General features: G+C 31.5%; 2 protein-coding genes across 3 annotated transcripts; both read left to right on the top strand.

Moving 5' to 3' along the window:
• The first annotated feature begins 1282 nt into the window (after positions 1-1282).
• LOC119681349 (glutathione S-transferase D7) lies at positions 1283-5151 on the top strand. 2 transcript variants are annotated; one of them, XM_038094516.1, is made up of 6 exons: positions 1283-1748; positions 2485-2694; positions 3719-3860; positions 4412-4502; positions 4605-4765; positions 4823-5151. In XM_038094516.1, the coding sequence occupies exons 2-6, from the start codon at positions 2495-2497 to the stop codon at positions 4883-4885; spliced, it is 657 nt and encodes a 218-aa protein (XP_037950444.1). In that variant the 5' UTR covers positions 1283-1748; positions 2485-2494; the 3' UTR covers positions 4886-5151. The 2 variants fall into 2 exon arrangements, with proteins under 2 accessions (XP_037950444.1, XP_037950443.1); XM_038094515.1 differs by lacking the exon at positions 1283-1748 and having other exon boundaries at positions 2429-2694.
• Positions 5152-11939: 6788 nt separating this feature from the next.
• On the top strand, positions 11940-13803 carry LOC119681801 (myosin regulatory light chain LC-2, mantle muscle). Its single transcript, XM_038095090.1, has 5 exons — positions 11940-12165; positions 12241-12456; positions 12525-12644; positions 12725-12861; positions 13465-13803. The coding sequence occupies exons 1-5, from the start codon at positions 12121-12123 to the stop codon at positions 13646-13648; spliced, it is 702 nt and encodes a 233-aa protein (XP_037951018.1). The 5' UTR covers positions 11940-12120; the 3' UTR covers positions 13649-13803.
• The last annotated feature ends 1195 nt before the right edge of the window (positions 13804-14998 follow it).

Consider the following 14998-nt stretch of genomic DNA (forward strand, 5'->3'; position numbering starts at 1 on the left):
TTTGTTAAAAGGAATCCCTAATCGGTCGGCGTATCTACAATTGAGATAGTATTGTGTAAGTGTGGCGATTGTATCGGACAGCGAGTTATAAGTCTTTATAGTTGCACTTTTTTTTTCAGCGATAGTATCTTGTGGGTTTGTTAGGAAGACTTTTACTCATATGGAGTATCTAATAATTAAAGCAAAGTCTTTTAAGTTAGAAAATACTAATAAAAATACTAGTGATCAAAAAATGCTTAAGGGACAGAGCCCTGAAGTTATATGAGAAAACTGACAGGCTATTCTACTTAACACTATCTAATCTTAGAGTAATCACTCTCCGCACGGGAAGATACGCAGATCTTAGATCAATCGCTAAATAATCATGAAGTTTATAAGGAATAATTGACATAAATTAGTCAATGAGAAGGGTGGGACCCTGCAGTACCCCTAGCTATCAAAGAGTAAAAGTGCCCAGTTGCACTGACTCGAACATACATACTAGTGATCCACTTTTCAAATTTATTCAGTGTCATTGTTATCCTCTTCAGTTAATTATAAAAATATTAAATTTAATTAAATGAATAATTTATTATAAAAAGGTATTTTTTTCTGAAAACTTTTACTAAGATATAAAGTGTGATTAGCATATGTAATGAGTATGTCTTCTATTATTGAAACAATAATTGTGGGAAAAGTTTTTATGGCCAAGAAGGTTAAAGACTAAGGACATCTTAAATGTGAAAAGTATAAAGTATAGCATAAGTAGAAGAAATTTGTGAAGAAATTGAATAGATACCATAAGTAAAATTTTTAATATTTATTTTTGATTGTGAAAGTCTTTAGCAGTCTAGGAGTCTTTAGCACCTGTTTGGAAATTGGTGAGATGAGTAAATGTCAAAGTTGAAAGTGAAATTGAAATTGAAAGAACGTTTTTTAATCAGCGTAGAAATCGTTATAAAGTTTTGTGTTTCGTCGTGAGTCTAAAGTTAAGGTTATTTTAATTCGTTGAAATCAATTTCCTTCCTCACTTTCACTATGACTATGACTTTCTACTGCAGTCAAGTGTACCTAATTAGAATATTTAATTTCGAAATAATCAATAGCGTCGCTATTTTTAAATTTAACTGACCAAACTTAAAACATAAAAAATAAATAAATTTCTCATGCTGACACAGCGGAAAAAGCGCAAAAGGCAGGAAACAGTTCAAACAGTTTGGCAGGACACGCGCAGGATACGCTTCAAGTATACCAAATTAGTGAATACGAAATTTGGCTTTTTGTATGGACTTCGATTGGAAACGCCAGAAATGTGTAATCCTGAGTATCCTGGCAACGCTGTCGCCCAAAAACGTTAACATAAACAAATAAATACACAATTTGTATTTGTTGCTGAAGACAAAACGTATTATTTAATCACAAGCTTTACACATGCACAGTATTGTGTGTTGTATATAAGACGAAGTAAATGAATGTCGCTGGTGTCATAACAGAAGAGTGTACGGTCGGTGCTGTGTTTGTAGTGCGAAAGTAACGGAAATAAATAAAAGAATTGTAAATCCACTCAAGGACATGTTTCACTTAAGTCGATAGCCAAGTGCCAAACATTAAAACGCTTTCCTTATACCCAAAACTTGTGCAAATCCACAAACTACAAACTGAAACTCGCAACCCAAGTGGTGAAGTGTTAATTTATTTGAAGCAGACACACTGGGGAATTGCATTGATACGGTGACAGTGGTGCAACATAAGCTCGTGCATCAAATCAAGTGAGTTGAGCAATTAATTTAATTAAAATCTAATAATACAAATCGAAATAACAGTTGAATTGAAATTGAAAGAAAGCGCGCTAAAACGGAACTGTCACTACACCTAGTAGTTGCTTGAAACCAACAAAAAGTGTAGCATAATTTTAGGCTTTAATTAACAATAATTACAGCAGCGATTTGCTGTGTTTTTTCGGGTTATGTCAAAACACCCACTCATTCTGTCTCCCAACGATTGGTTAGTGACACCACTACAAAAATAATTAATGCCGCGTTTTTGGCGTTCTTCAGTTTCAAGAATTTTTCTTCTTCTTATTATATAAAATTTGCTTTTTCGAAAATTTCAACAACGTTTTTTTTTCATTCAATATTCCCGTCTCATTGTTTACGTTTATGGACTTTGCTGACTTTGTTGGCTTGGCTGTCCATTATCCACAATTTGTTCACCCATAAACATTTTCCACTCATAATTAATTAATATAATTTCGCATTCAATCGATATTTGTCTTATTACTTATTTGTTTACGTTTACATATGCAGACTGGCCGCAATTTGTGTTAAGTCAATCATTGACTGACCGTCATTGTGTCGATTACTTCAATTCAGTTTTTTATTTTTTTAAATTCACAATTGACTCGTTTGGTTAATGGTTGTTTGTGATTATTTGTGTTTATATAATTAATATGTTTGATGAGACAGCTCACATTGTTAAAGAATTTGTTTACTGTATTTTGAGCAGAGGAGGAAAAATGAATCCCATCCTATACTACTTACCACCAAGCCCGCCTTGTCGCTGCATTTTGTTACTAGCCAAATTATTGGATATTGAATTTGAGCTTCGAATCATAAATGTGTTGGAAGGTGATCAAATGAAACCTGAATTCTTGCAAATCAATCCGCAACACTGTATTCCGACTATGGACGATCAGGGTTTGGTGTTGTGGGAGAGGTAAGTGTAAAATGACTGAATATCAATAAACATCACTTTTTTATTTTAATTTACATAATTGAATTTAATTCTGCGAAAGTCTCACTTGAAATTTTAAGAGTAATAGTGTTATTAGCTCTCATTTTTATCAGAGTTTTCATTACTGCATTTAGTATAGTAGTTCATTTATCTCAGTGAAAGCAAGATTCAATTAGAAAAAGTTTTATGGATTAAATTGGACCACCACGTTATTCAAATAGAACAATATAATTCTTTTCTGTTTTTCTACGTAGCAAGACAATAAATATTTTTAATATAAATTTGTTATATTATTTAGTTAAGTCTTATTTGAGCTGATATTTTTATTGGTATATGAATAAGAGGATTATAATTCTAATCCGACGTTTTATTGCTTTTTGACCAAATCTTTAGGGTTATCTGAAATGTTTTTATTTATTAAGCAAAACGTAAGGTTAGAATTGTAAAATAAAATTTTGTTTCTTTCTGATTTCCAACAGAGAGACCAAAATTTAACTGAGACAAATAATTATTCTTGTCCATATTTATTATCAATTTTACATGATAAGTATTTCATTTAATCTACAAATACAACATTAATAGTATATTAAGGCGATGTAGGTATGATCTGTTCTGTTTTGATTAGGAACATATTGTTGCTTCAACTTTTTAGTGCAGATATCCTTAAATCATTTATATATATATTAAGAAGTTACAATATACGTTTCCGACTGAGTTTCGCTTTTTTGCTTCTGAGTTTTCATCCATTAATATAGTTTAAACCTTCAAAGGTAATCTCACCCTAAGAAAATGTTATCAGATCGATACAGTACTTTTATTTTTATTGAAATTTATAAAATAATTAATAACATTTATATAAACGTGAATAAAATGCTATTACATTTTTAGTTTTGTATAACTCTTGATTATTACCTATGAAATTCTTTTTAATTTATGTTATAAGTGCTAAAGAGTTTTCTATACATTCACATTTATTTCTTTTTAATTTTTTATTTTAATTACCTAGTCGAGCTATTCTAGCCTATTTAGTGGCAGCTTACGGTAAAGACGATGCTCTCTATCCGAAGGACATACGTGTGCGAGCAATGGTCGACCAACGTATGCAATTTGATTTAGGAACGCTTTACCATCGTATGGTGGATTATTTCGTAAGTTTCTTTTCATCTTGATTGTTATTTGTTATTTTTTATAAAATAAATGAACATTAAAAGGTATTAAAAGGTCCATAGTTAATACTAATTTTTATATATCGCTAGAATTATAAAATACGCAGACACCTGTAGATTTCATAAAATATATAAAGAAATAAGAACCTATCTTCTTTGGTGGTTTTGCGAGTAAGAGAATCTTTTACCTTTAATTATCTTTCATTCAATCAAAAGAGCTCTGGAAAGTTGAGCCAGGCTATATTGTTAGGATTATTGATCATTAAACTACGTTTGAATTAAAATAGTAAACTTCTTCCAGAAAAAGCATAACAGATTCCATAAAAGGTGATTCTTTTATAATATAAATTATTAGCGAATTCATTAACATTTATAACTAAATCAACTTAATATTTTGACATAAAATATTATTTATATGCCTGTCTTATTGTTCAATTACCCAGATATCGATTCCAAGACTATATATATATATAAGTATATATATATATTTATTATATGTAGTATATACCATATATTGTTGTTACATTTTGTAGTTTCCAACTATGCTAATGGGTGCGCCTTTAGATGAGAGTAAGAAGGCAAAGCTTCGCGAAGCTCTCAGTTGGTTCGATGTCATGCTAAAAGGTAACTTCTTCCCCTCTTACAATTTAAATATTTTTATATATTACTCTACATATTAATGAGAATATTCTGTTAAATAATACTATTACATATACTTTCGTAAAGGACGTGATTACGCCGCAACAGACCATTTCACAATTGCTGATCTCTGCCTAATGGTGACAGTTTCTCAAATTGAAGCCTTCGGTCATGAATTACATCCATTCAATCGCATTAAGCAATGGCTACAGAGATGCAAAGATTTTCTGGAACCCTATGATTATGAGGTATGGGACTTAAAATATACAAATATAACCATTGTTTATCTCTTATTTATTTTAAAGGAAATCAATGCTAAGAAAGCTGAAATATTAGCCAATAACTATCGATCAAAATTGCAAAAATAATTAAAACTCAACATAGAAAAGGAAGTAAAATCGCAAATGTAGTAGAGGATTAGTAAATGACTAAAATAGATTGTTTATAAAGCAAACAGTAGCTTCTTTTAACAACATAGTACCAAAGACTCCATTCCGCACTCAAAGGTAGTCGTCCGTCCATATGCACAGAAACTAGAAACTCCGCATAGCAATAAAACTTTATTTTAATAAAGAGTTACTATACAATATGTATGCCAAAAAAACCTAAAAATAAACAATGAAATAAATTTAAATAAAAGCATTGAAGATTATTTTTTATAGTTTTACTAATATAAGACTTTTTCTATTGTCAGACTAAATCATTAACGCTTTAGTACTCCATATTTGGTCGCACTTTTCTGCTCTGTGAAAATTCTTGCTTTGAACTTGCTCGCAAACTAGTTAATTGCTTATAGGGTGTGAGGGTTCAAAGTATGTCCGTGCTCTATTTTTAGTGCAAAAAGAAGAAGAAAATCAATCAATTTAAAATTAACTATAATCATCACTGCTGGCGTTAGAATAAGCCAATGGGATTTTGCTGAAAGTGTTAATGGCGTATCGATTGAGGCACAACCAAAAAACAATTTCTACGATGAAAGGTGATAACAAAATTGATTAAAAATATATGAACGACTCTCATAAGGACACATCTTCACATGCACTCGTACATTGACTGGTCGTGAACTGTGAGCAGGGCAATGAGGCAAAAACTTAATCACTGCTACAATGTGCCAACACTAGCCAGTCGACGGAGTAGTGCGCACAGCTCATTTATCATCTATTAATGCTATCAAATTAATGTGAATATACTTCGGAAGAACTTAGTGGATGCCACAAGCCAAATGAAATTGTTACATTAAAAGGATTTGTCGAGTGTTTAATGGTGTGGATGTGTACGTCCTACGTCCTTATGAGTTACTGAGTTAGTGGCTGTGAGTAATTGGCTGTGTGTTCTATTGCTATCATAGCAAGGTTAATAAAAACTAGTCAATCAGTGCTCTTCAGGACAGACGTTGAATTGGGGTTCGAGAGAACAATAAAATACTAAATAAAATTGAATTAAGCGAGTGGTTCTGTTGGTATTTTTAACCTTTATTAATATATTTATATGCATATTATATAATAAGAAGTAAAAGTGTTTAATTTAATGATAGTCTAAAAATATCATAAATATATCACGAAAACTTTAAAGAGGGGTTTTATTCTTTTCTAGATAGTTATATATTAGACACACAAAGTTATGTTACTGATTGTATTTTATAAATTTTATATGTGATTTCTTTATCAATAATCTGTCTGGTAAATTAAGTAAACTCGCAGTGAGAGTACTTTTCTTAGTTATATATGAAATCATTAAAAAGCCTATCAGACTTCAACTCTCTAAAACCACCTCTTAGCAGTGATTTGTAAAACGGATGCGGCTATCGGTTTATATACAGATAGGATCAATAACCGAAATCTCATGTTGTTATCAAGGACAGCTGTGAGACGTTGTAAGCGTTAATACTTTGCTGAACTTCTCTTAGTTGCCAGGACGCGACTAAAAACATATATGTAGGAAATTACTCTGAGGGTGTTGGCCAAACAATGGAGGAATTTGGTTTAATGCACAACAGGCCTTTAGTAATAAATATGTTTAATATAAAAATATATGCTATTCATAGACTTTTGAGGTTTATAATTGTGGAGTGAAATAAAAGTAGTATTATTTCTCCAGCCTCCTTAAAATAAAGTGGAGTTATTGAGAAACTCTATGCCACATCGCCAGCACTAACTCATTGCGATGAGAATCATGTCGTAATATTTAAGATTATCGATTACGATATATAGTGTGATAGCCCAGTAAAATGTATGAAGTATTTATCAATGGAATTAATGTGTGGTGTTTTATCCAAAACACATTAGAAGAGCGACCTATGAGGCTATGAGGTATTACAATCATTCCAACCCTGTTCTTTATTCTTTCACTTTGGTTAAAAGTTTTAATAAAAACATAATGATTTTAACACGCGGGTGTTTTAACCTTAGCCACAATTTCCTGATATTTTACATATTGAGGAACTTTTCAATCGAACTTTTCTCTAAATGCTTTTAAACTCTGTCCTGTATCTCTGGCTTTTTATCATTCTTTCTCTTCTATTCTGATAGTTAGAAATGTGATATCAGTTGTAGTCCTTTAACGAACCGATAGTTGACATCGCTTTAGAATTCATCCCTATTCCACACAAATTGTACTGATATTATATGGATAGCTTAGGTTAGAAAACCAGTCTTATACACCAAAGTCTACTTGTTCTTAAATAATAGTTCGTGATCACACCACGAATTAACGTTGTTTATATGCAAAACCCCCCAGAGGAAGCCAATGATCAGTGTACAAATAACACTGATGGGCCTGACCACCCTATTCAAGTGAAAGAGAACCAACCTGACAAGTCTATAAACGAGCTAAATTCCAATGATAACTCTGTTAGGTCGGTAAGAAAAATTGCTTAAATGATTTTTAATCTTGAACTAGCCTAAATTGGGCATTGACAAAGAAGGTGTTGTACAACAGCCACGACCGGGTAGACCTAGTATCATAGCATGTTTTTAATATTATATGCTATGTCATGTGAAAATTACGTTTAAATTCTTCTTAAATTATGGAACCAAGTTTGACAAAGTTTTTCAAAGATGAATTTAAATTTATCTTTTATTAAATAATTACTTTCAGAGCAAATAGAAAGTCATGAAACTTTGAAAGTTGCGTGAAAGTACTAACCAAGTACTATAGCCATTAAGCCGACTATCACCTCTTCCACTATAATACGTTGTTAGCATTAATAAATTAACTGCTCCGGATAATGTCCTTACAAATAGTGGTGCTATTCCGTCTGCTATTGTATGTGTTGTGGGCAGTAAAAGTTTTTGTCTCTTTGGCGAGTGAAGTTGACTCGTTTCTATGAAATAATTTTTGATAATTTCGCCTTTAGTGCTAAACGGCAATGCTACTTAGTTCTACGTACATTGCTGGTATCAATTTCTTGCTCATATCATACTCAGCAGCATGGTGCACATCCCCTTGTCCTACAATGCGCACATACAATACTCGTACAACGCTTCCGCCTAGCTAAGGATCTATCCACCTACTGATGTACATATATAGGTCGTCAAGCGTACAGTGGTCTGAAGGCGCAGCCACTAAATCAGTAAGTTAGTCGACGCTGCGCTATTTTTAAATGTAAAGTTTCGAATTGAAAAAAAGGCATTAACGCTATTTCCGCTTCCTCCATTCAAGTGTACCCGTACGAAGTTATCACAAAAAAAGCAACACACACACCTCCACCATAAACTCGTCCATAAACACTCATACATAACTGTGGTTAGACATGTGTTAACACGTAGCAATGAGATGAAATGGAAAATCCAATTCATGCAGCATCGACACGTTGAACAGGACTCAAAGCGCGCCAGTTGCCATTTTCCGATAACCAAAGTTGCACGTGAGAACTGAACGGATTTCGTGCTGGTGAAGGTGTTGAACGAGGCACTTTGACGGTGCATTTCTTAAACTGTCTGCCTTTCGTGCGATTTTGAAGTGTTTGATACATTCGGCTATATAAGCATTTACTTATTTAATTTTTTTTTGTTGTGTTTTGAGTTTAAATTTAAAAGCGTTTTTGTGGCTTCAATGAGTTACTTGAGCATTTTGCACGTGTTTTTGGTGTTAATGTATTGCAGTTGGTGCGTTGCAAGCACACAATTGTTGCAACAGAGTCTGTGGCTTGGTGAGTGTGAGCCATGCTCGGCTTCTAAACGTTTAACTGTGAACTGCTATAAGTGTCTGTGTTATGGATAAGTTTTTGGTGTACTTCTAGAGTGCTCCTGCCACCATGCTATGGAACGCAATAGTAGTAATTGGGGTGCGGTGCACTTGAACGCCACATTGGCGTTGACCGCTAAGAATGATTGCTATATGATCTTCATAACAGGCGGTAGTGATGATATTGTGGCCTTTCGTTTTAAGCAACTTCAACTCACCACTGGGTAAGTACACATTTAGTTATCTCTGATGGGTCTCTAATTAAATAATAATATATCTACAAGTTAACTTAAATTAAAAGTTTGCGGAAGTAAGCAGTTATACACAATAACTACGAAAAAAAAAAAATAATAATAATAAATATATTTAATTTCGTATCTAACGAAAAACAAACAAAAAATCATTGAGATACTCATTGAAGCTGAACTGCTGCGCTTGTTTTATAATTGAGTAGGTTAAAGACTATAAATAATAAATTTATTTATTATTTTCTATAAATTTGACATTAATTGAATTTAAACACAAAAAAAAAAGAAAATCGGAACAAGAGGTTTAAATGTAAAAAAAATATTTTGTAATAAAACTCATCAAACCAAACAATTTAAATGCAGCGCAAAGTCGAAAAGAAATTGCGAATATATTAATTTTGTGAAAATATTTAAACAAATTAACAACAAAAACAACATTTATGATTTTTAAATTTTTTAATTTTTATTTTAAGGAATTTTTTAGCTATTAAACATTCTACTGATACAATTAGTCGTATCAGGCATTTTGAGGTAATGAGCAAAATGCAGCAACTGCAGCAACTACAGCAACTGCATCAGCGGCAGCTAAAGCCTTTACTTAATTTAATTGTGAAAATTGCTGTGCATACCTCAAGCCTACTTACCTCAAATGAAAATGTCCAATCTTTGAATTTGCCAAAATAAAAATAATAAATACGCCTTTGTGCATCTACAAGATACGCGGACGAGCAGCTTTTAGTGTGCTTTGCGCTCTCGTCACATGCTCTCCCAAGTCAAAGTAAAAATATTAAAAATATTTTTGTCACACTTCATTTGCATCAATCAATCTTTGGATATAATGCATTTAATATTGTATCTCAAAATCGAATATATATTGGCATAGCATTTGTCACAGCTGTGAAAGTACCTCAAGCGTTTACGAAAAGTTCCTTTGAGAGTGTACGTACCGTCTATATTCTGCACTTTGTCCGAATATATTTTTTATTAATAAAATTAACATATATTAATTAATAATTAATTTTAAGAAGTTGAAAAAGACTTTCATAAAACATATAATACAATTTAATAAGTTTGAAAGCTACTTTCTTTAATCTCATTAACTACAATAGATTATAGTGAAAGAGCAAAAACTCACTAAATACAGAAAGCGGAAGAATATCTGAACTGCTGACCTGCCACAATAATAGATTAACAAAATGTTTTATCGTTTGACAGAAAAAATTCTAATAAGGTCTTGGGCTTGAAACTTATAGATTGACTGAAGTGAAAGGTAATTAAGTTACATTGCTTGGAAAAAAAAAATCTTGTGGGAAATTTTTAACCCTCCTAAAAAACAACTAGACGCACAGGATATAAAACAACAGTGAGCTATACCAGTTAATGAAAGAATATAGCATACTTAAATCCATAATATTGCAAAAATTTAAATGGATTGCTCATATCTTTGCCTTCTTTTCTGTTTTAACCTTTTCTGTTTTTGGCTCATACACTTGTTATAACTCTATTAAGTAGTCCGGGGATATCAGACTAAAAACCAGAACTGTTTCGCTAAAGTTGGCATCGGCTTGGTTTGTTAAGCAATAACACTTTCCAAATGTGGATCACGAATCCCCCCACCACAGTGACTCTAGTACAGCTCTTTAAAGTTTATTGAAATATTTTCTGAAAACAAGACATTTTCAAATATTACATTTTTAGACCACGGGACAGTCACCTCAGACCTACTGTAAGATATCTGGAAGACAGACCACAAACCAACATTTTTACTATCAACTCACTTACAAAAATGGATGGATAAAATAAACATTGCGTTACGTAGAATAGGCGAAAGCAGTTGGAAAGACATATTTAGAAACGGTTGTTAAGAGAAACTTTACAGACCCAGGAAATTCCTGCAAGAACATTTACCTTATATAGTATAGAAGAACATAACTAACAAAATCAATAAAATAATAAATTAATTTAACAGGTCTCTTTTAATCATTTGATTAACTAAATTCTAAACTTTGTTTTCATTTGAAGATTTATTGCAATACCTCTCACCGTATTGAGTATATATATGTACATATATTAACTGTTTGGTTCCACGTAACGAAATGTTCGGCAGTAATTATATTAATTATATTTTATAATTGAAACTTATTATATTGTTTTTTAGTGCTATAAGCTGGCACTTTGAAATTTTTTTATTTTTATTTAATACAAATATATATGTCAAACATATACTTAATATATGTGAGTGCCTATGAGAACATATGTGAATAAAGTATAATTGATGTGATCAAAATTAATTAATGCTCAAAGTGTCTTTTTTCTATTGTGTAATATTGAAATCGATAAAAATATCAATAAGTTAGTCCACTGCCTAATGAGGACATTTTTAATTTATGACTTAAATACTTTAATAAATGATGTTCATGATTTTTTTTTGAAAAAATTTTGCAATTTTAATAAAATTGGAAGTTAAGACACATCCATATAAGATTTACATATTGTTAAGTGAATAATTTTTAAAAATATACTACCCACAATAGTTCAGATGAAAAGTCCACTTTACAGTATAAACATAAATTATTTAAAAGAAAAATATTAAAAGTGCTGCAAAATCACTGAAACGCACTAAAAAATAATAAAAAAAAGTGTTTCGAAAAAAATGTAGTTGACATTCAATTTCAAGTATTCCCAATGTTTTGATGAAGGAGAGGTAGATTAATGCGCAGAAGGTGAGAGTTGAGGGTGGTCATCTAAAGGAACGAAAAATTATTGCACTGTAATGGAAAATTGAATTTGACGAAATTTTTGTCTAAAAATATAAGATACAAAATGGCAAAACGGCAAAACGGAACACTCATGCATTTGTGTCCATTATGGTGTGTGCGGCTAAACACAGTTTCATTAATTCCAATATATAAAGACAACAACAACAAAAACAATTTGGATATAGAAAAAATTTAATTCGATTTTATAATAAAATCGACGATAAATTCGAAACGATTTTTCAGTAGAAAATTAGCAAAGCTCTTGTAAGAACGGAACTTCAAGCGGTTGTAAAATTTGAAATCGAAAAGTGTGAAGTCCGAAAAATTTACATATCAAAGCCATTGAGACTTTTCTGAAAAAAAAAAAAAATTAATTAAAGGACTTTTATTTAACAAAGAAACGGGAACAAAATGTCCGCAATGGATAATTCCATTCCTTTCGAGGAACTTGAACGGGTAGGGTAAAATTTTAGTGTTGAACAATGCATTTGGATTGCAAGGATAACATTTTTTTTATCGCACAAATCACAGCGTCGCCGTAAAGCGAGTTCTGCACGAAAGTCCTCACAACCAAAGGTACCACCACCAACGGAATCGGAAGCAATGGCCGTGATTAATGAAATTTTTAATCCAACACTTAAATTACCAAAATCTACCGGACAATATAAACTACCGGACGAATTCAGTGCCAATGATGATGTTGCTCTATCGGATTTGGATATTAAAAAACTGGCCGAATTAAAGGAAGTAAATTGTGCAAAATAAAAAAATAAATGCAATTTATTCATATATAAACTATATATATTATACGAAAGGTTTTTGTGCTTTTCGATATTGATGGAGATGGCCTCTTGTCAAAAAATGATTTGCGTTGCACTTTCTTAGCGTTGGGTACAGATATGTCTGATGAGCAATTGGATGATATGCTTAAGGAGGTAATGAGAAGGAGAGATTTTTGGAAACATCTATCGTTGAATGGATATAGTAATGTTTTAACTGAAAATATTTTATGCAGGCTAAGCAACCACTGAATTATGAAGCTTTTGTCGAAATGATATGTAATCGTACCCTTGAATTAGATCCGGAAGATGTGCTTTTGGAAGCCTGGAGTAAATGGGATGATTACGGCACCGGCAAAATTGACGAGAAAAAGTAAGTTAAAAAGTATAACTATATATCTATATGTATATATAAAAGGGCTTTCAAAAATTATGCCAGAATTTGTACTTTAAAAACTCGAAAAATTTTTATTTTATATTAAATTTACAGTTGATTTAATAAAAATTTAAACTTACATATAATTCATATAAAAGAAAAATTTCTTAGAAGTATTAAAGAGAAGTCATACTAGGTATATGATGATTACATTCATATTTACATATTTTAGTCTGAATTTCAGACCGTGTTATAAACATTAAAAAAAATGAACGATGAACGAGGACTGTTAATTTGATTTAATTTCTTACTGACATAAAGCGCTACTATAATTGACTGCAAACGTCAGTTTTTAAAGATTGAAAGCCAAAGAGGAGTACACATTTTAAATTAAAAACAATAAAAAAAATTGAATTCTTACATCTTTTATATTCTAAACATTTACTATGTATCGCATATATATACAAGTTTATATGCGATACATTTAGAAATTGTTATAATTTTTTTAATCGTTAAAGTGGATAAGGTTCTTCGACTATATAGATATGTATATTTTTACTTGCTGGAAACAGTTACTAATAATTCGTAATTATACTTTAGAATCTATACGGAGCTGACAAATTATGGAGATGTGATGAGCACTAGTGAGGCTGATGAAGCATTAAAACATGCGCCACTCGCTAAACCAAAATCTCTCGAAGAACCGCCCATGATAGACTACCCAGCATTCTGTCAAATACTGTCTGGTCTGCGAAAACCTAAACAACCCAACGAGGACGCATAGAAGAGTTTGAATTTAATATTCATTTGAGTGAATTAGTTTGTAATCAATTGTAACATAAATGCACATTGTTAATAAAAGTATTGCATGTAATTTGAATATAAAATCTCTGACACTTCAGTAAATAAATCATAAGCATTATATCTAAATCAAATAAATTGGGATGGGTATTTATTTGCACAAATAAATGAGTATTTAGTCATGGTGCATTTAGGATGCTAGGCCAAAAAATTTCAAACTTCATTTCATTTTTGGCTTCACTTCCGTTCTATTATGTTTGCAGCTGCTCGGACTATGTTGAAATATTTCCGTATTTGCGAGAGGCCGTCATTGAGAACTCAACAAATCCGGAATATGTAATTTGTAATCGCGCAAATACTACAGCAACGAGCGGCAGTGCAGCAAATATGACACCAACATCGGTGGCAGCAGCAGTGGCCACATCGGCGACTAATGCAACTGCGGCTATCGACGCGAGCGCAGCAGCTGCCATTGTCAATGATTTACGTATGGACGAGTTTATTTATAGTGCGGGCAAGGTACTGGGTATACGTGTACGCTTTAAAAAACCTAGAGAACGAAGAGAAATCAATAGTTGGATATTGAATATAACTGGAGAGTATCGATTTTTAAGAAAAGGTAAATTTTTTACATTAACAAAAAATCTATTTATATAATATAATTTATTTTTTAATTTCTATTGTTATTAATTTACAATAAACTTTAAACAATCCTTATTAGTTTTTATTTTAATTTAATTCTTGCAGATTATTTCTTTGGTCTCGATATAAGAGTTTTTATATGCTGAGTCTATAGTACGATGGCTTTTTTTTACAAAATATACATATAATATTTCTTTTCCATTTAATAATGACAACTGCTTAAAGTCTATCATTTGCATATCCTACATATTCCTTTGGCTTTTATTACTTCCCGGTAAAATGTCTAAGCGAATTTTGTTTAATAGTATATGAAATTTAGTCTTTGTATTTTGATGTACCTTACTATAAATGGGCATTTATTAATGTATGAGGTTAATTTTTTTTTATTTTGTATACACCAAACAATGTTCGCAAAATTTTTTTGTCAAAAGGGTCATCTTTTTCAGTTTTATATCCCTAACAAAATAATTTCATAACTAAAATCACAGGTTTAATAAAATTCTTGGGAACCCCCAACGCTAATTTGTATAACAATTAGTATTCTGCATACTACTTTATTATTATTTCGCTGGATTGAATCATCGCTCTTAATAAGATTACAGCTTCAAAACAGCTTGTATACTATTATATCGCGTTAAGTCGGTTATTGTGTACGCCCATAAAGCAGAAGCTATGTATTCCTTCAAAGCTT

This window comes from Teleopsis dalmanni, chromosome 2, assembly GCF_002237135.1.
Source record: "Teleopsis dalmanni isolate 2A chromosome 2, ASM223713v2, whole genome shotgun sequence".
NCBI classification, from domain to species: Eukaryota; Metazoa; Arthropoda; class Insecta; order Diptera; family Diopsidae; genus Teleopsis; species Teleopsis dalmanni.